This window comes from Humulus lupulus, chromosome 1 (genome assembly GCF_963169125.1).
Source record: "Humulus lupulus chromosome 1, drHumLupu1.1, whole genome shotgun sequence".
NCBI classification, from domain to species: domain Eukaryota; kingdom Viridiplantae; phylum Streptophyta; class Magnoliopsida; order Rosales; family Cannabaceae; genus Humulus; species Humulus lupulus.
In genome coordinates, this window is record NC_084793.1 from 4219434 (window position 1) to 4245932 (window position 26499).

Here is a 26499-nt window from a genome sequence, read left to right on the forward strand (position 1 = left end):
AAGAGCATGTGATTATATTTGAAAGACAAATACGATACTAATACCACAAATTAATAAAGATAAGTAACTTTTTCCAAAGGGATCCCTAAGTAAAAGATAAATAAAATAAATATATTGGATTATTACTAATTCCTCCGGTTATAAAATAAAATTAATATACCATTGTAATTTAATGTATTAAAATGAGATATCATTAAGAAAAGTATCATTTTGCAAAATGACATTTTTTTAAAAGTTATTTTACACTCTAGCTTAGTTTTAATAATTTTTTGCAAAATGACTTCTTATAATTTAGACAACTAGTCGAAAATTTATACAGGTAGTTGAAAAATTCAAATAGCCGGTCAAAAATTTTAAACATCTGGTCGAAATATTTAGATAACTGGTCAAATTTTAGACCGAGTCAATTTTGCAAAAAATTATGAAAAGTAGACCAGAGTGCAATCACTTAAAAAATATCATTTTCACAAATTTATTTTAAGAAAATCAATAAATTTGTAGACTAACCGTTTGTGCAGAACAGATGTATATTTGTGAATAATAAAGTAAATTATCTCAATCATGGCTTTAAAAGTAAATTACGTAAATTAAAAGAGGCCTGAAGAAATAGAGATAATAATAATAAAGAATAATAATCTTTTAAGGTAAAATTGAAAGATAAACAAGAATAAAAAGTCAATTAATATATAGGTCTTAAATTAACATTAAAAACAAAATTATTCTTCTATCAAACTTATTAGGAAAGAATGACAATAATAAATTACCACATGGATAATAATAATTTGTAAAAGAAAATAAATAATAAATTCTTATACTTAAATACCATCGAATGAATAATAATAACCGAAAACTAACATTAAATTAGAATATAAGAACGAGAATCTCAATAAATTATCTTACTTATTACAAGTTAGTTTTTTTTTTAATCTGAAAAAGTAAAATTTTAAAATGAATTATTTTAAATGAACTTCAGATAAAAACAAAAATTTATCTCAAACGAATCATCTAAATTGAGTGGATTTTAAATTCTTTTTTATTATAAACTCGTGAAACACGCACATAATCAAATAAAAATGACAATTTAAGACAAAAATCTTAAGCACAATCACATTACCTTATTTAATTTGTCTTTATTATAAATTTTTTGAACTTCTTTATCAATTTGTCCTTAAATATAATATTTAATAGTTCTAGTAAAATTATTCTAAATTTCGAAGACAAAATTTTATCTTAGTTTGTGTGCTATTTATTTATTTATTTATGCTATTGTTATTTTCAAATATATTATCATAGGATAATTACATAGTATGACACTTTTTGTTTTTTGCAATGCATTTTTTTTTTACCTTTATTAGATTATTTTACCTTTCTATATATCAAACTTAAATTTTCTCTCTCTCAAGTTTATGATAATAATAATAATTATTATTATGGAAAATATATATAGAAAATTATTTTAGAGATTTTTTTAAGTGTACTGGAAAAATGTACACATTATTTAAAAGGTTCCTTGACAAAATGACATATTTTTTAAAGTTATTTTGCTCTTTAATCTAATTTTAATAATTTTTTGTAAAATAATCTCTCATAATTTAGACAAGTTATTAAAAAATTCAAACAGATGACAGAAAATATTAGATAAATAATTAAATTTTAGACAAAAAAGATTTTGTAAAAAATTATTAAAAATAAATCAGATTATAAAATCAATTAAAAAAAAGTTATTTTCATAAATTTTTCTAATTTAAATAATATTACTTTATTATGGTGGTATTATTTATAATTTAGAGGAGTAAAAAGATCCGTACAAGAGCCAAACTCAGACAACCAATCATGACTGGGCTTACTCAGTTTTCTAGAATTTATCAAACCGTATACAATTCTTTTTTCACGTCCTCCCGCGTTTTTTTAATAAAATATTATTTTTTAACTCGATCACTGATTCGCGCGTAGCTTCACGCTTCTTAAGCATTGGAATTTGGTGGAAAGTGTTGCTGAGCCAACGGTCTTCGAGACAAACCTACACGCGCGGCGAGAGTAGTGCGTTTCTCTAGCCGTTTTTTTTTTTAAAAAAAAAATTAAAGAAAATAATACTTTTTTCAATTGCTTTATTTATTTATTTATTTTTTGGAAATGGAAATATTTGTACAGAGACTACATAACGAAACGGATCATATTTTCTTATTGTTTTGAATATTTTTTTTGGTTGATAAAAAAAAAAATGTGTTTTTTTATTTTTATTTTTTGGCTAGAGAATAATGTTTTTTCTCATCCAAAATAGTTAAGTTTTAGTTATTAAAAATGAGAGAATTGATTTTATAATCGATTAGGGTGTCATTGGTATCTAATTTAGAATCGTCAAAATACATGATTGGTAGTCTGTATTTGAAAATTAAATCCAAATAAGAATTCAAATTTTATGAAGTAAAGTAGAAAACAACAAAACCATGTTTTCTACATTTTCACAAATTCAGTTTTTTAAAACTTAAAAACAGCTTACAGACATAGAATTAATTGTATTTTCACAAACATGTTTTTAGTCACTAATTTCATATTTTCATGTCAAAATCTCACTTTTTAAAAATACAATTTTCTAATCACGAACCAATCAGACTCTAAGTAATTCTGTTCCCAATCCCACTTTTGTTTCACTCTTTGGTAGTTCTATTCTATTCACACCAATTAATCCTTATTAGAAATACTACAAAAATGTGATAATCAAGGGCTAAGTACAAATTACACACAATCACAACTCTACTTACCAAATGAATCTTGATAAAATATCAAAACTCAGATTATGTGACAAAATTAGAAGATAGTTAATAATCATTCAAACCATATTGGTCATTCAAAATTAGAAGACATAGTACAAAGATAGTTAATGATCTTCACAAGGCAGGTCCAAAGAAACTAGGAGCTCTAGGAAATTTACACATTATTATTATTAATAGTTTTCTTTTTGTTGAGTTTTTCTTGATGAGAGATTTTTTGGACCTTTAGTTTAGGCTTTGGGCCCTTAGTCTTGGGCCTAATCCACCTATATTGAGGCCTGCCCCTTAAAATCTTTATGTAGAAATTAGATTTAGTAGCCACTTTTAGGTAAATATTTTATTTTTTATCTACAATTATTAAGTTTTAGTATAATACCCACTATTTCAATTAATATACCTATTATACCCCTATAATATGTAGATACTGTTTTTAGAAGAGAACCATGTGGTCAAGGGTATTTTTGGAATTGTCTGTGATAAAAATTGGTAGAACTAAACTAAAAATATTTATGAGGTAATTTTAGTTAAGAACTCATTAAACTGACTAATTTTCAACTTATCCCTATCTTTATGTCCTTAAGCCATCTCTTAATAATACCTAAAAGAAAATATCATATGCAATTAGGTCATTAGAGCTTGCAATTTGTGTAATCGTGTCGTGTTCATATTAACACGATAATAATATGATATGATTAAGTTAAACACGAAGTTGATACAGTCATCAAACATGTCAAAAATACAAACTTAAACACGACACAATAATATAATTATAACATCATTAATGAGTCATGATACAACACGAAATTGACATAATTATAATTATATAAAATATTATGAAACCGATGATAATTATTCAAGTTATCGTGTTGACACAATTATGACACGATATGATTATTAAATGTGTCATCCAAACTTATTTATTTTGTATAATTTTCGAGTCGTATCATCGTGTCGTGTCGAAAATTACCAACCCTAACTGCAACAGAACTAATATATCTTGGTAAATTAAACTAGAAAATATATATTATTACAATCTTAATTTATGAAAAATAATAATAATAACAAAGATCCCTAACAACAAAAATCAATATAAGCCTCTCACATTATATTTTTGCTAGCTTCGATAATAATATCATATAACTTTATTGGTAACGAGTCCTCCATCCCCTTTTATATGAAGAAATGAGGGAACCTGCTTAAAGGGGCATTCAAGCAATTAATTATACTTTTTAACTCTATTTACAATTTTCATATTTTTTGATAAGTCCAACTAAAGTTAAGTCATTATAAATATTTAATATTTGTTATTTTTTTTACTCAATAAAAAATATAAATACATTAATTTAATATTTTTTTAAAATGGAAACTAGTATTTCTTTTATTATTTAAAGTATTTTTTATGTGGAAAATAATTAATATAAGATAATTGATTTCTTAATTTTGTATAATATATAATTTAAATATTTATATTATTTTCCTAAATATATCTCATTTTTAAAAATAAATTAGTATCCCAAATTAAAAGTATATTTTATCATAATATTTATCTAAAAAATTATCTCTTCAAATATCTATATACATATAAAACTTGAATTAAAGGTATTTTTATAACTTACAACTAATTTATTATAACTGCAAACACAATAAATATATCTTGGTTACCACAAATTAAGTAAACAATAAACAATTTATTATAACTTCCATAATGGTCAATTTGATTATAAATTATTCTAACTACAAATCATTCTACAAGTAAAAACATATAAAAATAAGAACTTGTGATAAAATCATCATTATTGCTGAAATAACCATAATAGTGTACTAATTAGTACAAAATACAAAAGTGCATTGTAATATTAGTGTTGATTTTGTTATGAAATTAAATAAGATATTGAAAAAACTAATAACTTAATCTCATTAAAAAAACTAAAACCACCTTCATGGAACTTATTTTGTTGTTGACTCATTTATCTATTATTTTTATGTTTTTTCTCTAAAATATTTTAACTCGCCATCCAAACATTTAGAAGAGTGATCAAGTATTTCAAGCCAAACTTAAACATCATCGTGCTCAAAAACTACTTCTCAATCAATATACAATGCAAAGAAGTATAATCTTAGAAAGTGTTTGATATGAGATTTGAATTTGTGAGAGTAGAGTTAGATGAGTTTAGATTAAGTAAAAGTGAAACTAAAATATTTAAAGAGGTTAAAATTACTCATAAATCAAGCTAAAAAATAGAATCCACGTAGAAACACAAACCCCAAACCGTTAAAAATAAATTTAACAAACATGAGTTAGATTTGACATTCTCATTCTCATTCTCATCAAACCAAACACCCCCGACGATGGTTCAACACCTTGGTAAGTGATGAAGACGATGCACTTATTAATTATTCGCCTAAGGCCCTAAAATGATGGTAATAACTACAAAGGAATGATATAATATAAATATAAAACAAGCAAATATATAATTTTTGAGCACTTTTTTTATACACCAATGGCATGACAAGCACAGCTCTCTACCATATCGAAGTGTGGAGTTATCGAAGCTCTAGGCTGTGTCCATATTATGGAGACCTGGAATCCAAGCCAACTGCATTCTTCTCAATCACAAGGCAGATCGAAGAAGCTGGGGTTTGAACATGAATTCCATAAAAGCCTTTGGAAACAACCCAAACAATTGCAAAAATATGAGAAAATTAATATGTACAGTGTCTTGTGGCCTCATTATATCGGCCATGTACAGCAAGCAACCTTGAGTGCTCTCACCTTGATGAGCAAATGATCATTGGCTCTGTTCAGATTTTGAATTCAAGCAGTGGATCCCGAGTTGGCTCGATCATCCTCCTCACCACTACCAGAGGAAGCAGGGGCATGAGCAGCCGAACTGAATTCTGCATTCTCATGAGCATCACCAGAGAGAGAGTGAGGAGTAGAGTCATCTTCCGAAATTTCTGGAGAATAGTTACCGAAGACTAGATGGGTAGATCCATATATAGCCATAGGTATTCGAAGAGTGTTTGCTGGTTTTGCTGGTATATTCTCAAACTTGTGATCTGGGGTGTGCTGCTGATTGAACCGTCCGGGAAGCTTGGAAGTAGTATTGTAGCAACCACTGCATAGGTCGAATCCTATTTTCTCCAAACAATCTTTGCATCTATACCTCTCCCCAATTATTGGATACATCTGTAAGTACAAACTCATATATTACCATTGGCAGAAAACTCAAACTTGTAGAGTATGAATATTACAACTTATCTAAAAATACAAAAATTGTAAAAATTTGAAGCAAGTAATATAGAACACTAAATCTATCAGTCTTTCATAATGCACGTTTCACAATTAAAAATTTATATAACAGATGAGTGAAATAAATGTCTTGATGAGGGGAGGGAGAAAATTACCCCACAATAATCACAGCCAACACCAAAATGAGCATTATATACACGAGGGTCACGCCACCATTGAACATTTCCTGCTTTTTTACTACCTTCTTTCAAATCTGAAAGCGAGCACCATAAGTTATCACTATGTCTAAAATGTGAAGTGAAATAGGATTTGCATCATAATTCACCAAGTGAGAAGTGCTCAAAAATGTACTTGTGATCATAATTTTCTCAAAAATAAAGCTGACCTCAGCTAAATTAGAAATTGATGGCTATAAAAAAATTTAAGTCTGCATATCCTCAAATTATAATATCTTGATGTTGTATGTATCTAAACATCAATATTAACTAATCATCAAAAGGCAATGAATAGACCATAACATTTCAGACGTACTTGGAATCATGCTTGGATCCTTAAAGTTGATTTTTTTGAGCTGTGCAGCATCTCTCCTAAATGCATATTCTCTGGGAAAGCACTGCTCCAGAAACTGATTAAGCTCCAAACAAACATTCAGAAACCCCTTTGGATGCAAACTTTGACACACTTGACATGTAATCATCTTGTCACAAGATTCTACTACAAGACAACTCTCACAATGTACTGTGCCAATACAAAGTTGGAGGTTAGATAACTGGTTATGAATAAAGTATTCCAAATTTTACGGAAGAAAAAAAAAAGATAGCTCATTTAAATGGAGTCAGTACCATGACCACAGTTAAGAACCATGGGACGAAAAAGCAGCTGTTTGCATGTAGCACATAGCACATCCTCCACTGTAACTTGCTTGAAATTCCCATTATGCTGCTCTTTAGGGATATTCATTTCATTGCCAGTCCCAGTGCCAGCCATCTTACGATTTTCATCAGGGTCTTTCTCAGGTATAATCAAACATTTGTCCGGAACTTGAAACCTGGACACTAACTGCTTTTTATCTCCACAGGACTCGTCCTGAACAGGCCCAGTAAATTGTTTGAAATCCCCATCATGACGAACCTGATATCTGGAATCTAACTGCTTTATATTAGGACAGGATTCCTCGCATGCAGAGTTTTCAATACAATGAAGATCTTGCTCAGTTGAAGTGTTACAAGCATTGCCATCCAGCTGAGGTGAGAAATAACCATTTTTCTTCTCCTCTTCTGCAGTATGGAAAATGAACATTATCAATAACCATAAAAGATCTTGAAAGGACCCGTTTATAAGCAAACGGAACAAACTTGAACATATCAAATGCTGAATTCCACAACCATCTTTAATCAGTTCTTGTTCTTGTTCTTGAGAGAAGTAAGTTTATCTCAGACATAAAAACAATTTTACACAATACATTAAACAATTCAAAAGTTCTGATGTTTTTAAATGTAATTCTCTACCAAGTAAACACTTATTATTCTCACCTAAAGTTTGCAATTCCCTTTTCTTATAGGCAAGGGGATACATCTTCTGAAGCAAACGGTGAAGCAATTGGCAGATGGTTGGAAAATGGGTGTACGGATTTCTACATATTGGACAATGTGATTCTCTATAACCATCCATGGAGTGATGCACGCACCAAAAACATGATATGTGACCACAAGCTGAAACCAAAAAAATAAACCCAAACCCAAACCCAAACCCAAACCCAAAATACTCTCATATGTAAAAACACAAGGAACTCCATTAAAATTAACAACTCTAATAAAATTCACATCCTTATACTTTATAAACAGCTAAAGTAGATAAAAGAGTGACTTACAAAGCACTATAGGCTTGTATAGAAGATCCCTGCACCATCAAACAGTGTAGTATTATAACTTAAATTCAAACAAAATTGTTAAAACCCTTTCAAGAACAAACAAAAAAAATTCTTTTATAAGGAAAGAACTACGATTAATCTTAATCGTAATCAATTGTTGACAGAAATTTCAAATTCGGCTCCAGCTAGGTTCATCATCAAAAATCTCTTTTCAGCAATAGTAAATATAAGGGCCTAATCAAACAACGAAATCGGAATGCATTTACACACGTATAAATATAAATGTATATATTCTGAAAGTGAATGGTCAACTTACAAACAAACGCAGCATACAAAGGAATCAGAGATCTCCTCGGATTCAACAAACCCCAAGGTCTGATCCGCCATTGAAGAAATTACAGATGAACGAAACCCTAAATTGTAAAAAGCAGAAAAATGGTAGATTCTGGATTTTGTAGAGTGGGCAAGCAAGGCGTTTGAGAAGGATGAATTATATTCTATCAGCTCTCTATAGATGGAAATTTTCCGTACGCATGGCCCGGGTGGACCCGCCCAATAAATATTAAGGAATGTCTCGTAAATAAATCACCGACTTGACGCGATAGATTAGTTTAATTAATCACATTTATTAAAATTGAGAATCACTATTTTAAAAAGTACTATTACATGACTGAGTATGTGTAGTGCTTTAGTGCAGATTTTGGGTGTACATATCATTATTCTTACCAATAAAAGTAATGATATGTACACCTAAACATTACACACAGTTACATAACAGACTAGTTTGACCAATCATATTTATTAAAACTGAGACCCACTATTTAAAAAAATAATTTTACTCAACTATGTACAAAAAAAGTACAAGTGAAAAACTTCAATACAGCGCTACCATTAAAGCTACACATTCAGTTATAAGTACAACACAACATTAAAAAATAAAAATAAAATATCCGTACTATAAGAAGCAAAATTAAATGATGTGAAGAGATTTCAATCCCAACGGCTGACTACCGTATATATTGATATACCAAAATTTCGATAATAAATAAGTAGTCTCGAAATATAAGCTCGTAAAGAGTAAATTCAGGATTGCCAAGTGTTAGCATTATTTTTTTACCAATTGTCACTCGGTTACAAAGCTGTCATCAGCGTTCGAACATGAATTGCAGGTCCAAAAGCATTAACCTTCTCCGATGGATGAACTCGACAGAATGATCAAGTGAAGAGGAGGTGACAACTGGAATGGTGAGCTCGAGGCTGTGAGTAATCTGTAAAACGTGTTAAAGCAGTGTTCAAGCTCAATGACGCATTAAACATGAGCACGGAAAACTATTAGAAAATTCTTATTTCTTTTAGATTAGTTAAGACCATGGGTTAAATATGCATTTAAGTTGTATTATTGTTATTATTATTATTATTTAAATATTAATTTGAATTTAAATGTGTTGTAACTTCCTAAATTTGTGGGAAGATATTATTGTAACGAAGTTTATAAATAGTGACACATTTTAACATTCGGTTTATGTTTAGCCATGGACGGAGACAACCAAGAATAAACGAAAGTACAAGCTTTAGATGCTTTGGAAACCTTCGAATTCTTAAGAGTATAATATAGGAAAGATTAATATATACACTGATTAGTAAATATCTGAATTTATAAACCCAACACAATCATAAGTGATCGTGATCTGAACTAAAGCATTAGTGCACATGGTAAATTTGTATTTGTATTCTGTATATTTTCTACTCAATTTAATAATATTTGCAGCCTCCCATGAACGTAAGCAAATTGTCGAATCATATAAGTGTGTGTATTTTGTTTTTACTGATTTGATATATTCTTATTAAGGGTGTGCACGGTGTGGTTTGGGCGGTTTCAATAATTTTTAATACATCACGCTATAAGTGCAGTGTAGTAGCTAGAACACACCGTGCAGTGTGATTTCGTTGTACCAAATCATTTTTTGTGGTGTAGTTTGGATGGTTTACTACGGTATAAGTGTGCTAAAAAATATGTGTGAAATAGAGATGTGATAGGGAGGAGGCACAAATGAGATGAGAGAGGAATGAGTTGTTATCGTGTATGATGTGTTAGAGAATAAGGTTATACCTTAATTTATGTGAGCTCCTAGTTTTAGATTGGGTTACTAAAAAATTGTATATATGTAAAGTTTAATTTTTTTTAACATATTTGTAAGTATACGGTGCGGTGTGGTGCAAACCGAAATTTCACACTACCAAACCGCGCACCGCACCGCACGGTTTAGCTAAGATACAAACCATACTGAACCATTCCACTTTTGTAGTGTGGTGCGGTCGGTCGCCGCGATTTGCCAGTTTAGATGCTCACCCCTAATTCTTATACCAATTTTGAGGTATGAAATCTCTATTTACACGTTAGTTATTGGTCACCTAGTGTCTGTTTAAGTATTTGCACACATTGATATTGCATTTGTTGCGTGTGTTGGATAAATACTTAAGTGATCCTAAATTAATTCATTGAAATGCAGTTAAGAAAGTCATGATGTATTATTTGATACCAAAAATTACATATTGTCGTGGTAAAGCAATCAACGACCCTAAGGTTCCAAGATTCACCTGCAAAACAAACCAATAACAAATATACACAGAAAAATGTACTAAAACACAAACACTTAGAGAACAAAAATAAGAAAATGGAAGAAAAAGAATCACACAAAGAGATTTATACTGGTTCAGCCTTAAAATAAGGCCTACATCCACTCTGAGCACTTCTCTCCACTATAATGAATCAATGTTACAATACAAAAACAACCCTTCTTCCTCTCCAAAGGTTCTTGAACACTCTGTACAACTCAAAATATGAGCACTTAGTTTACACCACAGTAAACTCTTACACACTCAACAATGTACAAAGAAAATTAACCATTGTTCTCTCTTTTCAAAACCTCTCAAAACCTTTTATTTTCTTGTGTCTTCAACTAATAAAACTCCTGGATATATATAGCTGCAACTCCAGTTCTTTCACGTGCTGAAAGAAAAATCAGTTCTGTTTTAACTGACTAAAATTCTGTTGTAACTGACTAGGCTTAAAAGAGTAACAGAAGAGATAAAATATTTAATGATCTCTTAATAACAACACGTCATATGCCAGTTATATTAGGATTACTCCAACACATATTAACTTATCGACAAATAAAGCACTCTTATATAGTTGGATTTAGAAATGTCGATTATTATGCATGCTGAATTAATGGCAAAAGATCTACTCATCGAGAAGAGAACCATTTAAGGTACCATCAAATTCTATCGAATCTATCAAAATCATACCCTAAACCAGATTTCAAACATTGACAAACTGAAAAATTTCATCGATTCTAATTGAAACTAAATGATGTTGTAAAAAATTGAATGAATAAGAAATTGATGCGTAAAATGATAATGATTTAGTAAATCACTTTGATTAAATTTGAGAATATATGAATATTGTGTGATTTATTCTAATTGATTTTGGTAAATCACTTTGGTCAAAATTGAGATATCAGTATATTGTGTGATTAATTCTGATTGATTTTCAGAAATTCACTTTGAGTAACTGCTGATATTACCAGAATAAGTGTGATTAATTCTGATTGATTTTCATAAATTAATATTCCAGATTTGTTAGATATTTGAACATTAATGCACTTGATTCTAACACATTTTCAACTCTTGATCAGTCCCATAAAATGAGGCTTCTCTTCTCATTCTATGACACATAGATACAGAGTATCACACACTTAGTCTCTTTCTCTCTTCAGTTTTTCTAGTGATATACGAAAGATTTGTTTCAAGTTTGCCTAAGCAGACGCAGTGGTGTTTTTGTCATGCTTGATAGCTGTTTGTATCTTGGAAAGTGGTTGCTCATGAATCTTCTAGCACCGTTTAAGAAAAGCGCGTTTTGCGTGCCTCAATTTTGGTTTATTATTTATATTTACATTTTTTAATTATATATATTAATATATATTTCATTCTTTTCTATTGTATAATTTCTAACAAATGGATCATATAGTTATTTAGAATATTTAAAAAATTTAAATAATTTATACAGTTAAACACGTTATTTTTTACGGGCATAAAAAATAATCACGAGTGCAACATACTATTTAAACTTTGTTTTTTGCTAAAAATTTGGAGATACTCTAAATAGCTGAAATATACATGATCATATATATATTTTTTTTCAAAAATCATCCAACACCAACAAAAAATAGGATGTGCATTTTATAATTTCCCAACAAATCTTTACATTAATTTTAACAAGGGTTTATACATTTTTAAACCTTGTGTTTTTACCTCATTATTTGTTTGGATTATGTGTTTTGACAAATTATTTTTTGAACCCTGTGTTTTGTAAAATTGTTCAAATAGGTCCCGAAACTTGATTTTGATGAACAAAAAATTGAATATAACAACACAGTTCTTAGGCATAATAATTGTATTTTTGTTCTTAGTTGTTAGTTTGATAAATTATTTGTGATTTTAGTTCAAAAAAAACTTTGATCAAGAATTTAAATGTCTATTTGAACTATTTTAGAAAATTAATCAAAATACAAAGTCCAAATAAATAATAAAATAAAACACATGGTCTAAAAATATATAAAACCATTTAACTTAGCCAAGCATCCTAACCAAAAAACAAGAGTTAATAAAACTAACAATAATATTATTATGTGCATTAACATATTACAACATCTCATGTGATATTGTTTTTTAAATAATTAATCTTGTTTTAAATAAATTTGATTGGTGATAAAAGAACACGTGACTTCTGTAATATGTTGGTTTATAATTATGACACATGCGGTTATCTTTTACCAAGCGAAAATCCAAGTGACCAAGTCTCCGTTAACGTTAACGGAGTATTACTAAATTAAATTAATGACGAGGTTTTTTTGTTGTTCCAAATATCTAGGACACGTGTCATGAAATGATTGGTTAGTAAGTTCTAGAAGGTCATAGAAGTTGCTTGGAAAATATGAGAATCCAAGCTCCCGCGTCTCTGGGCGGGCGGTCGTAGAGAATCTGAGGCTCATTTTAACCCAACTATAAAACCGGGTCATCTTTCCCTACTTTTTCTTGATCTCCAAACTTTGCATTTTCTTGCGCTCTAATTTTCCGAGAAAATTATAATCTTCGCCGATTAGGTTTAAGGTAAGATCTTTATTGATTCGGTTTTTTAATACATACAGGTGCTCTTGTTTTCTCTCGTTTTGCTTTTGTGTTTATTTATATATTTTTTCTTCTTTGTATAAGTTCTAGATCATTATTTTTTGGTGGATTTATTTGAAATCTGATAGTCTATGCTTTGAATTTGTGTAATTTTTTCTATTTAATTTCACGGTTGTTTGAGTATGTATTCTTTTATATTGGGTTTCGGCTGTTTTAAAACTTTTATGTATTTGTTTGTTTTTGGTTGCGGTTGAGAGATTTCTTCGATTATCAACGAAATTTTTATAATGTGGGTCTTGAATTTGTATTTTGCTTTGTGTATTTGCACTTACATTACGTCTAGGGTTATGCGAACATGAACAAAATTTGTACTTTGACTTCTGAAAGTAGATGATTTTGGCGCTCATTTTGATAATTTTTTTGTCTGATGTAATGTGGGTCTATTTAGTCTGATTAATTCATGTTGGAACCATGTATCGTTTGAGTTCTTTTTTATGAAATCATATGCTAATTGATTTCGTGAACTTTTATGTCAGCTAATTTGGGGGACCTTTTTCGAGTCATTTCTGAACTTCTGAGTTTCTGGACATTGAATTTGAAATGGCTGAGGTATGGAACTTAACTATTAGTACGTATGGTAATTTTCCTTCTAAAACTATATTCTGGGTTGTCTTAAAACGTGCAAACCTTAGACATCTTGACTTATTTGTTGCAGGACGGATACAAAGTTACTCTTAACGTGTATGACCTTAGCCAAGGATTAGCTCGGCAACTTTCCACCTCATTCTTGGGGAAAGCCATCGAGGGCATTTGGTGAGTTCTTCTTGGCAAGTTAGGACATAAAATGCTGTTATTTGCTTAATATAGATGCTTGTCGCTACAGTAGGGAATTATTGGACAAATTTGTTTCTCTGTATACAGAATGCCGGAATTTAAAGTTTATTATTTTGGCAGGCACACTGGAGTTGTGGTTTATGGCAATGAGTATTACTTTGGTGGAGGTATTCAACATTCTCCTGCTGGATCGACCCCATATGGAACACCCTTACGAAGGGTAGATTTGGGTGTCACACATGTGCCCAAAGATGTATTCGAAACTTATTTGCAAGAGATTAGTCCCCGTTACACGGCCGAAACCTACAGTTTACTAACTCACAATTGCAACAACTTTAGCAATGAGGTTGCTCAATTTTTGGTAGGTAATACTATTCCAGAGTATATTCTGCAGCTTCCAAACGAAGTCATGAGCAGCCCAATGGGTGCACTAATATGTAAGTGTAATTGTGGTATTTCTATGTCTATTTCTGTTATTCTATGTTGTTTTTATTTTGGTTTATGATGCGTGAGATAATAATCTAGGATAGCAGCTTTTTTTTTTTAGGACAACAAATGATTCTGTTGTTTCAGTTGATTTTGGAGTAATTCATAGTAGTGCAACCAAACTCTAATGCTGTTAACACATGATAAGCACTTAAGTTCTAAAAAACAAAATTCACTTACTGTAAGATTACTAATATGGTGTTAAAAACAAACTGGTAGTTGAATGATTAACTAGATTTTCATGGTTTTACTTTTTGGTATCCTTTCCTTTTTGACGTTGTCTTTTCCATGTGGAGTTCACTAGTCACATGGTTATTGTAGCTTCCTTCTTAGTGTTGGAAATAATTAGTATCAATACTAGTGCATAAGATTGGGAAAAAAGAGGCTGTTGTACTTATCAGTACTTTCATAAAGGAACTTCCATTGAGTGGAAGATTATATTTCTTTATTCTCCCATGTGGACAAAGTTTTCATTCTAATCGATACTACAGAAGTGGAATCCTATTAGCTCTATAGTTCTTCATTTGATTTGTTGTGTCTTTATCTTTTGTTGCAGTGCCCATGATACAGAATCTGGAAACGACAATGAGAGCTGGTGCCGTCCCTCAAGTTCCACAATTTAGGCCTGCTACCCAACCAGCTGTTAGCACAGCAAGATCATCAAGTGATAAACCTAAACCATCGACAGGAGGAAAAAAGTCGGAAGGGAGTAAAGAGAAGTTAAACTCTGAAGGTAAGTCGAAAACCTCGGAGAAAGTTGAGGTGAAATCAGGATCGCAGCAGGGTCCTGCAAGCAATGGGGTGGTGGACGTTCTTGGAGATGCACGAAGCAAGGTGCAAGAGGAGATCACCGCCGAGTTTGCTGCAATTATGGCAACCGGTACCTTGCGTGCGAGTGAAGCTGCAGCTCTCGCAACCAAAAGAGTGATGCAGAAACATGGCCATTTGAATTCGGCGATATCACAAAACTAAACATTCATGGAAAAACAATTCTTTTGTTGGAGTGGTTTTCATTTATGGGTTAGGTAAACGCTCCAAAATTTATTGAACAACAAATGTTACTATGATTTTTATGCTCAATGGATTTTCCACCTGGGGACATGTTTTCCCAGTGTTAAACCTTGACCACTTTAAGGTTACTGTGTGATACAATTGTGATGCCTATATAACTGAACTGGACACAAACGGCTGCAAAATCTGAGCCCCACTTTCGTCCCTGGACTTTTAGGTCAATCTTATGGTGTGTATTCTGGTTCACTTAAGTTTAATGTATTGTCTTTTTAGAAAATATAAAGCTTTCTGAAGAGAGTATAATATATTAATTTAAATGATTTTAACATCCTAATATTTTTGATCGGAAGGAAAATGGGGATAAATACAAATGAAATGAAGGAAAATGACGAGTTAATATTTTGCTAAACAAGAAATTCCTTTCCCCTATGTAGCCTCTTCCTTTCCACTTCTTCTATCAATTTCTTCTTTTTCCACAAGGTATATATAAGTAAATATTTTGACTATAATTTCAGGATATTTTTTCATCTTAAAATAGATATAGCTCAAAAATGGGAAAACACCCTTCTTTTTTCCATGACAAGACAATTTTCACTTCACTTTTCTCTCTTTATCGCATTGAATGAAAGAGTTGTAGTGGCAGAGCAGAGAGAGCAAAAAAAAGATGAACTAAATAAATACATTGAAACAATATATTTAAGAGATGATTCTCTAAAATGGGCAGGTATGGTAGGTATATTATAACTTGCAAAACATATCAAGAAACAACCACTTGGTCTGGGTTGACATCATGCTCAGTTAAAGTAGATCTTTTACATTCTAGTTCTTCTACATTGGTTTCATTTGATCTGCAAAAGACTTCAGATGGAATATTTATGCCGGCAAAGCCAACTGTGACAGCCAGAGCACCAAGATAATCCATAAGATGAGGGGCATTGCCCGTCAGTGAATCAACAATTGCAGCCATTGGCACCTGAATTGTGAGACCTGCTGTTGCCACTGTGGTGGTAGTCAGAATAACTGCCTTCGCCCATAAATAATCGCTCAGCACATTATCCAACAGACCTAAACATGATCACAGTTCATAATTAGTACAGGTTTATAAGAACAGATTTGAGGGGACCCCCCAATTGTTTTTTTCAATGCATGGTGTAATCTTTACACATTAATACACTGCATTTATTTTCAATTAGTTATGAGTGGAATCTTATCTTTTTTAACATGTTACAACCAGCATTTGATTTACAATAATAACGAGCCAAACTAAAAAATCCCAGTAAAGATCTGATTTCAAATTAGATAAAAAAAAACTACTATCTTAAAAGGGCGTGTAAAAGTGTTCTGCATTGAAAGGAAGATAAGGAAACATTATCTACTAACATAGTAGTTTCCAAGAGGCAATAAAACTTTCTATACCCAACAAGCTATATTAAAAAAAGAACTCGACAATGCATAGAATATCTATAACACTGTTATGATTACATCAAATGGGTGTGCGGTGAGCATAGCTGAAAATAAACTTTAAGTGGGGAAACCATAGTAATTAGAACTAAGCACTTGTTGTAATAATCAATAAAAGCCATTTCAAAGAAAACTTTGGTATGTATAAGATGTCCAACTCAAGTGATTAGGTATGTGTTGTGTATAAGTTGTCTGAGTTCAAATACCAACAAGACTAATTTAACAAATGGTTAGCTACTAACGGTTACTTCTATTAAAATAAAAAAACTTCGGCAATAAAATTTGGTATTATTCGAATGAAGTGACACTCTAAATTTATAAATAAAACCCAAATTATAACCAACGATCATGCTAGCAGAGGAAAATAACGTCTCCAGCATACACCAGCAGACAAAATAAGGATATGGTCGTTAAATAGCTTGAGCTATCTCAATGTTCAAGAATCTGATTTAAAGGGAAAGAAACTGTAAGTAATAACAAATGAATGTGGCAAAGTAAGGGACATACCTTTACCAATGATTAAACCAAACTGCTTCCGAGTTAGCATACTAAAGGGCTCAAGCTTGGTGAAGTTAAGTATAAGTGCGACTGGAAAGAAGATAATGAGGTTGAATAGTCCTAAAAATCCCAGGAACTGTGCCATACTTGGATGACCACTTTTTTCATCATTTTCATCATCAGGTAACTTCTTACGGATGAGGGTGATATACACAGCATACAACCCAGCGGAGGCAAGAGCAAATATGTCCCCAAGGAGAGGGTTTGAAGCAATATCACTTGAACCAGTTTGTGAGTCACCAAGACTAACAATTATCGTTCCTCCCATGCAAAGAAGAACGCTAATAAGCTTCACCCATGTAAACGTTTCACCCAAAAATGCAAGCGAGACTAAAAATGTAAAAAGGCTTGATGCACTGCTTAAAATGGTGTTAGACTGCATAAAGGAATGAGGCACATATTACAAAAATGATTACCAAAAAAAAGGCAGAAGCAGACTATTCATTATTAGAAATGACACAAAGTTCAGAGATGCTTACAGTAACCGTGGTATACTTCAATGAAAAATTAAAGGTGAGTTGGGCAAGAAACCAAAAGGGGCATATCAAAAGACTAACTCTGGCCATTCTAGTGCGTGTCCACCGCCCTTTTGCATCCACTTGCTTAGCAGAAACTTCGTTGATATTATCTTCATTATGCGGAGGACCATCAAGCTCTTCCAATACTTGTCTTCTTACAAAGCCAATATCTTCTACATGCTGACTTGTTTCTCCCACTTCTAAAAGCAAAGACGCTTCAGTCTTTGGACCTTCATCACTCTCACCGAGAAGAATGGTTTTCTCTGACCCTCCCATATCTTTGAAAGTTGTACTTTTATTTCTTATCCAAAACCATAGACCTCCATAATTATCCTCCAAATACCGTCCTATTTCAACTAAGGGAATGTAAATCACAAACAATGAATTGCATATATACGTAATGAGAAAAGGAGATACACCCGCATCTACAACAGACTGTACCACAAAACTAGCAGCAATCCATATAGCTGCAACAGTTACTATGTATATCAAACCCAAAACCCATCTCCACACTTTACTGTTCATATCTCTCCACCTAAATTGTTCTGGTTCAAAGTCTACAAAACCCAAAACTCAGAAGAGCTTCCAGGAAAAACCCTTTACGTATAGTGAAGAATATCACAATACCCATGTCATAATTCAGCCCAAATCTACAACGAAAAAAGGAAAAAAAAATCGTTCAGATCATAGAAAAAAAGCCACACATTGAAATAACAATGGTAACTGATCAAGGTCAATACAAGAATCCAAAATCTTACGAATGGAAAATTGTTACAATATTAATTAAACTGGATTCAATAAAAGCGCGATGAATGCATACGAATACGGACAAATAAAAGATTGAATCACATAAATTCAAAGGTAATTTGAATTGAAAACGAGAAAAATGCATGCCAAAGTTTAGGAATAGAAACAAAATATGTATAATATATAATTTGATTAAGCAAAGTACGTACAAATTGTAGCAGGCTGAGAAATTTTACTCGCAATTGGGGTCCAAAAAGTATAGAGAGAATTTCCTTTGCCGGAATGGTGATTCCCAGTTTTCTTTCTCTGGTTCCGGTTGTTGATTGTGAAACAGAAGCGCCAGGATACTTCTCTGTACTTATTACTAATTGGCCCAATGGGCCTTGTTTATCTTGGCCCAATGGGCCTTGTTTACCTAGGCCCATCATAATTATTTTTCTTCCTGAAAAAGTGAAAGAAATGGATTTTTCATATCTACACAATATTGAGAAAGTCATCCTATGGGACCCTCCACATAGAAATATTGGATTTGTGTGAAAGTTGGACTTTGTGATTGACATTATAATGTTGAACATATTTAGGTCACAATTCAATGATTCATGCTGTCATCCATGTATGGTTTCAATTTAAATTTTCTTTACATTATTACAACTTTTTTTTATTAATATTTTTATGGTTTAATATATATAGTATAGAATATATACAATAGAGGTAGTTTTTTAATTAAAGAACTTTTAAGTATTGTAAAAGATAAGATAAAATAGAAAGTTGCAATTTAAAAAAAAAAACTTTAGAGTTTCTAGGTTGGAAATTTTAAAAAAAGTTTATTTTGCTAGACCATGAGTTTAGTCTAATGATCCAATAATAAACATCATATAAACAATATTATTCATTTATGAATATAACTTTCTTATAGTTTTTTTAATCCTTAAATGTTACATCAATAATATACAACTTTAATAACACAGAATATATTAATGATTATGTAATATCCAACATTTTCATTATACATTTTTTTTATTATAATTCAAAGTTTTAATACATAAAATGTACAAGTTTACAAATTTAAGAAATAGTAATAGAAAAATAGTGTTTAAAATATCATTTTATGTTTTAATGAGATTAAAGAGAGAGAAACTTGAGTAGTCAAGTATTGGACCCAAATGTCATATAATTTTTAATTGGGAATTTTTATAAAATTAAGAAAGTTTTGCTAAAGGGCTTATTTGAAAAGAATTTTAGTATTTTGGGTCCAAGTGTAATTTAAAAAAAAAAAAAAAAAAAAAAAAGAAAAGAAAAGAAAAGGCTTCAGCCTTTCTTTTTACCCGAGCCCCTCTCTCTCTCTCTGCGTGCTACTGTTGCCGACGACGCAGGAGTACTTTCCGGCCACCACTTTTAGCCACGCGCCGGACTGTTGGATTCAGAGGCCTCCAAACTATCGTCCCACGCGGGAATCTAGAGCTCACTCGCCGATTAAACGCCTCAACCACTCGATTTAAGTTCGGCCACCCCGCAACTTCAAAGTTGCGATTCGGCCACCTCGGGCATCCGTTTGCCGATCCGTCACCACCATCGTGCTCCTCGTGTTGTGGGCTTCAAAACCAAATAACTTGTTCCTACATCTACCATAGTTGGGTGGTGGGCCCACCACGAGCCACCGTAGACCGACGGTCGAAACTTAGTGTTCGAGGTTCCGAAGTACGTTTTGAGTTTCAGAAAATCACCGTTTGACTTATTGTGGAACCCGATCATTGTGGTATAATTTCTTTGACCTATATTGTGATTTAATTGTGATTGATTAGAGTAATTGTTATTATGTGTATTTATAGTATATAATTATATATTATTGATATATGGAATATTTTCTGTAATTTACTGGCTGTCTGAGATTATATGTATTTTTTATACAGGTTTTGATTTTGGGATTGTCCACTTTATAGCCGTTGTGCTGTCCAATTTTCTAGAAAATATTAGATATTAAATAAAGTATAAAAATACATATTTAATTGATTTTATATTAATATGGAAATTTTTATGATTAAGTAATTTTAATTATTATTGTTATTATTTTGTTAAGTAAATCAAGAATATAGTTTCATATATATATATATATATATATATGAAAAGTGTGATTTATAGTAAACCTATTATTTAACAATTATTCTTATATATTAATATTTTGTTAATATTTGAATATCAAAATAATATCAGTATTAGTTTCTTACAGTTATTGATATTTGTAAGACCAGTAAATTTTGGATAAAGTATATTTATTATATCACTGGAATTGATATTATGACTAATAATAATAATATAAATATTTATATTTATATTATTATCATTATATCGATTATTACAACTTTATGTTAAAAATATGATTTCTTTTATAAAATGACTATTTGAATATATACATTCATATATGTATTGTTATTAAAGTATTTTTGTTATTAATATTGAAGTAAGTTTATTTATAGACGATAATTATTATTCTTGTTATTATTATCATAAGAGTACATTATCTTATGAGCAAGGTTTAAAGCATGGTTTTATATGAAGAGTTATTTGTATTACGTTGATAATAATTATTATTATCATTCATATAGTTTATGGTATTGTTAATATACACTATCAATAGTGTATATTTACGATTTTGATAGAATTTAATAAATGATGTGCCTTGAATAGGATTTGTATGGATTTGATTGATTGACTCTTGCTGAGCAATTTTAAAATAAGCTAAGGACTTAAGGTAAGTAAATCTCACCTTTTGTGCTTAAGTGTAAGATGCATGACTACATTGATTGTGTACATCTGATGAGTTAAGTATGGTATGATGATGATGCATATGATAAGTATGTGAAGAATGGTTATATGAACACCATAAGGGTGTTGTGTGATATGTAATTGATGAATTCCGTGATATGTGAAAGATGTCTTACTTGGTTAAGAATGATATGAATTATGTGCAAATATGTGTTCTTATGTTGATGGATATGTGGATTACTTCATGTTCATGATTTGTTATATGTTATGATATATGAAGCGTTTAAGTTTTTAGGCTGGAAACCTTAGACCTGAGCCATAGCTCTACGTTAAGGTATAACAATGCCACCAACCCAAAGCTTCATGTATTATGACTAAAGATGTTTTGAGTTATATGAGATGTGATACAATGCCTTGATTGAATACCATCAACATGAATCATGAACATGAACATTGGCATTTCAGCATCAGCATGTATGCATGGCATGTACAGTTATGTGATACATTATTATGTGATATAAGACCATGCATATAAATATGAGAAAAGTTATGAAATGCCTTGAAAAGTCTTATGTAAAATTTAACATTTTAATGACACAAGACTTAAGCAAAGTGATAATAATATGTTTAAAAAGGGTGCCATTGTTTTGATGAAGCAATTAAGTAAGTTCAGCAAAGAAGACGGAGGTCTATAAGACTAATAGTGGCTGCCCACTAGTATGGGCTAGGTCAGATTTGACCATTCAGACATGCTTGCCATGTTCCCGTCTTTCTCCTCCATATGTGTAATAAGTATGGCAGCTATGGCGACGATGAAATGAGTGTTATGATGAGCCTAGCTGAGATGATGGCTAGCCGGAGGAGAACCCATGGGATTCTATATGATATGTGTAACAAGCCCTGCAGGCATTGGCCGAATCAAACAACGTGCACAAGTGATATTGAGCCCATAAAAAAAAAATGTGAAACTAAAAGATAGAGCATAAAAGTAAAGTTTGAAAGTGCATGAGCAATAAATGAAATGCATAAGTATATAAGTCAGCATATTAGTATATGTGCACTACAAACTCACGACATTCATGTGCATGTGTATGTGTATGCATGAGATTTGCTTACTGAGCGTTAGCTCATTATGTTATTTTCCAACATTTTTCCAGGTGTGGCTTTAGCTGTTGAGCAACTTGTGGAGCACAGACTCAGTAGCAATGCAATAATGGTTTAGAGTTTTCATATGACTGCCTTAAATTTAAAGTATTCATACGTGTAATAATTTCTTCTAATAAGTTCATATAAAAGTTTTAAATTTTTCTGTATTTCTTCGTATCATTTTATTTAATTCTTTTGGTCAAGTGCCTTACATACTCGTAAACCCTAGAATTACGAGTATGTGGCAGACGTACCTTACCTTAGGAACGTTATAGATTAATCCCTAATACATTAGATTCCCAACTTGACAACAACCCATCAATATAGTAGCACATCTTCAACATAACCTTAGAGGAAATGAGCGTCGAACCTCTTCACAATGAGGAGGAACAAACATACCACCACCAGTTTTGGGGCACCAGAATTCCACCAACAAGTGTAGAACCCCCAACCTTGGACTATTACCGGTTGGGGGTGCGTGGAAAGATGAAAGGAGATGATGAATTTGGTATCTACTTAAAACTTGTTTGTTAAGTTGGAAGAAAAGAAAATAATATTATAAAAAATAATAAATAATTATTAGTATATTTATAGTATTATTCGTATCACTTTTATTTTTGTTATTTATTTTCAAGGCCAAAAAGAGAAACGCACACCAAATTTATATTTTACCTTCTCAATCCCTTTTACTAAGGAATAATAGTTTTTGGCGGGCCTAAGGGGATTGACGTCCACACCTTCTCCACTCCTTGACCCTTTCCTCCCTACCAAACAAATAAAACTTAAGGATGGATTAACCCAATCCATAGGATAAAAAACAAATTATCACATAAACTTATAAGATAAAAAAAAAACGATATGTATGTCTTTATTATTTTTAAATAAATATGATTTAATTATTTAAATTATCGTAAAATATCTTAAAAATAATATATTTTAATTAATTAATTAATTTATTTTTGTTTAAGTTTATATTTGTCCTAATTTTTGAATTTGGCAATAACAATAACAATAAAAATATTATATATTATATGTTTAATATAATATTAAGTTTAAGTTTAATTAAATTTTATTTAAGTTATTAAATATATGGTTTTATTATTTTTAAATAATTATAATTGTAAAATATCTTATTTTAATTTGTTTAATTAATTATTTATTTTATTTTATTTAAGTTTAAGTTATGTTTATTGTTATACCCAAAAATTGGAGATCAATAGCATGGCAATAAAGATGACAAAATGCATCCTAGGAGAACTCAAGAAAGTGGTCTTAGGAGACCCCAAGGAGAAAGTGGTCCTAGGAGACCCCAAGGAGTATGTGGTCCTAGGAGACCCCAAGGGTGTGTCCGAGGTAAGCCTCCCAAGGTTTCCTAAGTGTTGGCTCGAAAGTGTCCAAGGTAAGTAGCTAAGGAGGAGGAGTCCCATGCAAGTCAAGAATGGAGACTTAGATTTTGACAAGGAGAGTGCCTCAGACTTGTCCAAGGTGAGATGCCAAGGAGGATGCCTCGGACCACCTTGGTCCGAGGAGAAGGCCACAAGGTCCGAAGGGACCTTGAATGGAGGAGGTATGCTCGGACTTGTCCGAGGAGAAAAACAAGAGAGAAGGATGCCTCGGACCACCTTGGTCCGAGGAGAAGGTCATCATGCCCGATCAGACATGTCATGGAGGAGGTTGCCTCAAAGTTGCCCGAGGTGAGGTGCCAAGGGAGTTGGCTCGGACCACCTTGGTCCGAGGAGAGCCAAGCTTGTATCACCTTGGTCCAAGGAAAGCTTGAAGGAGTAATCAACATGCATGTGAGACTACGTCAAAATCCCCAGAACGACTTCAGCAAGAGTTGGTCTAAGCATCCGAGAATCTCTCATTCCTCACTCAAATTGAGGAATCAGTTGTATTTTAAATATTTATTGTAATATAAATATAAGATGAATAATAAAATATCCCTATCTAAAGGGGATATCAGTTGAGTATCCCAGACCTATAAATAGAGGGCTTATGGATGAGAGAGGGGCTTCTTCCACTTCTTCTTTCTAGAGAGAGAAAATTGGATCTGAGTATTCTAGAGAGAGAAAGTGCTGAAATTTGAGAGGACTCTTGTATTTTTGCAATTTGTACTGAAGAAACTCAGTTGGCTCAGTCCATCTGATCTTGAGTACAGATCTATAAATCACAACTCTAAGTGGATTAGGCTATTATCGATAATCGGGGCTGAACCACTATAAAAATCTTGTGTGTTCTTTATTTTCTTTAGTAAAACTGTATGTTGTCGTTTACATTCTCTTGAAGGCTTGTCGTTATTGACGTTCTCACGTCGTTGGCTAAAAACGCAGTCAACATTTACAATCTACAGTTAAATATAAAAATATTCTGTTAAATGTAAGAATATTCTATTAAAATTAACAAAAGAAAAAAAACCGTTAAACCCAATATTTTTTGTTTTTTTTATATAAAAGAGATATATGTCCACAACATGCTCTTCACATTCATTACTTAAAACAAAATAAAAAGTTAATAAGAACCTGGTGTGCTCTTACAAGAATCATGGGGCTCCATCTAAAAACAAATTGGTGATTAGTGAAGTTACACATGTTCTTATTAATGGTTCAATATTCTTACACTTATCCCATGTGGGACACCATAGTCTAATATCCCCCCAAGATGGTAGCAATTTTTCGCTCACCAATCTTGAATCACCTGATCACAAGTGGCCTATTTTTTCAGCTACAATGCGGATCTCGTGCGCCGCTAAGGAATTGACTCTTGATACCATGATAAAAATCATAAGGCTCCATCTAAAAACAAATTGGTGATTAGTGAAGTTACACATGTTCTTATTAATGATTGAATATTCTTACACGTATTCCATGTGGGATACCATAATCTAATATGCTCGAACATGACACTCGGATTGCATATAAAGCCGTACATAGCATTCTTCTTCTTCGTCCAAGAATTACTCTTCATTCCAATTTACACACACACATATATATAATTATACATGATCAGTTTGAAATTCTTTATAAAATTTACTAAAATTGATGATGAACTTTATACATATCATATAAAGTTATTATCTCCACTTTCCTTAGTTTCCTTACTCTCAAGAGTACTCTCCAAGCCCAGAATATAGCAGACAATCAAACAATGAAGAAGCAGAGATATTTATAGAAGAGAACAAGGATGATAATGGGAACAAGATGGAAACATGGTGTTGTTGGGTAATACTTAAAAAAATAGTTTTTTATTTAATTAATTAAAAATTTGACAATTAAACATAAAATGTGTTTGGTAATTCTGTTTTTATTTATTATTTTTTAAAATTTTAATTAAAATTCTTTAAATTTTGAAAATAGAATTTTTTCACTTTTAAATTTTTTTTTAAACCGTTTTCAACTTTTATTTTCTTTTTTTCTTCAAATCAACATTTCATATTATTAAACAAAAAATAAAAATAAAAATTATCAAATGTGTTTATTATTTTTTGTTTTTAAAAACAAAAAACAAAAATATTTACTAAACATATTTTTATTTTTTAAAAATAAAGAAACAAAAATAAAATTATATTTCCATTCTTTTGTTTAAAAAATTCAAAAACAAAATTTTTACCAAAGATAACCGATATTACAACTTTCTTCTTTTCTTTTTCTTTTTTTCTTTACCAATTGAATTGTGTCTTCAGTTTTGGTTCTTTTTCTTTGCTTCTGTTTTGACTTAACATTCAACGAACCTTCAGTTTTTTCTTTTCTTTTCTTTTCACCAGATGCCCGCTGCAATATTTTTATTTATAAAGTGGTAAATATTAACAATAAACCATATTAACATTAATATAAACTTTATTAATGTTAATGTGGTTTATTGTTAATATTATTAATTTATCAAACACATTCACTT

At 31.3% G+C, this 26499-nt stretch overlaps 3 protein-coding genes across 6 annotated transcripts; 1 reads left to right on the forward strand and 2 right to left on the reverse strand.

The window, feature by feature from the left end:
* Window positions 1-4968: 4968 nt before the first annotated feature.
* Window positions 4969-8400, reverse strand: LOC133783176 (E3 ubiquitin-protein ligase PRT1). Of its 3 annotated transcripts, XM_062222731.1 has the most exons (8): window positions 8211-8400; window positions 7895-7923; window positions 7557-7736; window positions 6867-7301; window positions 6556-6762; window positions 6180-6277; window positions 5545-5961; window positions 4969-5434 (listed from the first exon to the last, which is right to left on the reverse strand). In XM_062222731.1, the coding sequence occupies exons 1-7, from the start codon at window positions 8279-8281 to the stop codon at window positions 5587-5589; spliced, it is 1395 nt and encodes a 464-aa protein (XP_062078715.1). In that variant the 5' UTR covers window positions 8282-8400; the 3' UTR covers window positions 4969-5434; window positions 5545-5586. The 3 variants fall into 3 exon arrangements, with proteins under 3 accessions (XP_062078715.1, XP_062078709.1, XP_062078720.1); XM_062222725.1 differs by having other exon boundaries at window positions 4969-5961; XM_062222736.1 differs by having other exon boundaries at window positions 4969-5961; window positions 7557-7657; window positions 8211-8389.
* A 4501-nt stretch (window positions 8401-12901) lies between these two features.
* On the forward strand, window positions 12902-15523 carry LOC133783207 (uncharacterized). Its single transcript, XM_062222758.1, has 5 exons — window positions 12902-13066; window positions 13621-13693; window positions 13800-13897; window positions 14039-14355; window positions 14961-15523. Exons 2-5 carry the CDS (start codon window positions 13685-13687, stop codon window positions 15374-15376), a joined length of 840 nt encoding a protein of 279 aa, XP_062078742.1. The 5' UTR covers window positions 12902-13066; window positions 13621-13684; the 3' UTR covers window positions 15377-15523.
* A 557-nt stretch (window positions 15524-16080) lies between these two features.
* Window positions 16081-19031, reverse strand: LOC133783193 (thiamine-repressible mitochondrial transport protein THI74). 2 transcript variants are annotated; one of them, XM_062222742.1, is made up of 4 exons: window positions 18909-19031; window positions 17914-18602; window positions 17384-17810; window positions 16081-16480 (listed from the first exon to the last, which is right to left on the reverse strand). In XM_062222742.1, the coding sequence occupies exons 2-4, from the start codon at window positions 18475-18477 to the stop codon at window positions 16173-16175; spliced, it is 1299 nt and encodes a 432-aa protein (XP_062078726.1). In that variant the 5' UTR covers window positions 18478-18602; window positions 18909-19031; the 3' UTR covers window positions 16081-16172. The 2 variants fall into 2 exon arrangements, with proteins under 2 accessions (XP_062078726.1, XP_062078733.1); XM_062222749.1 differs by having other exon boundaries at window positions 18940-19026.
* Between the last annotated feature and the right edge of the window lie 7468 nt (window positions 19032-26499).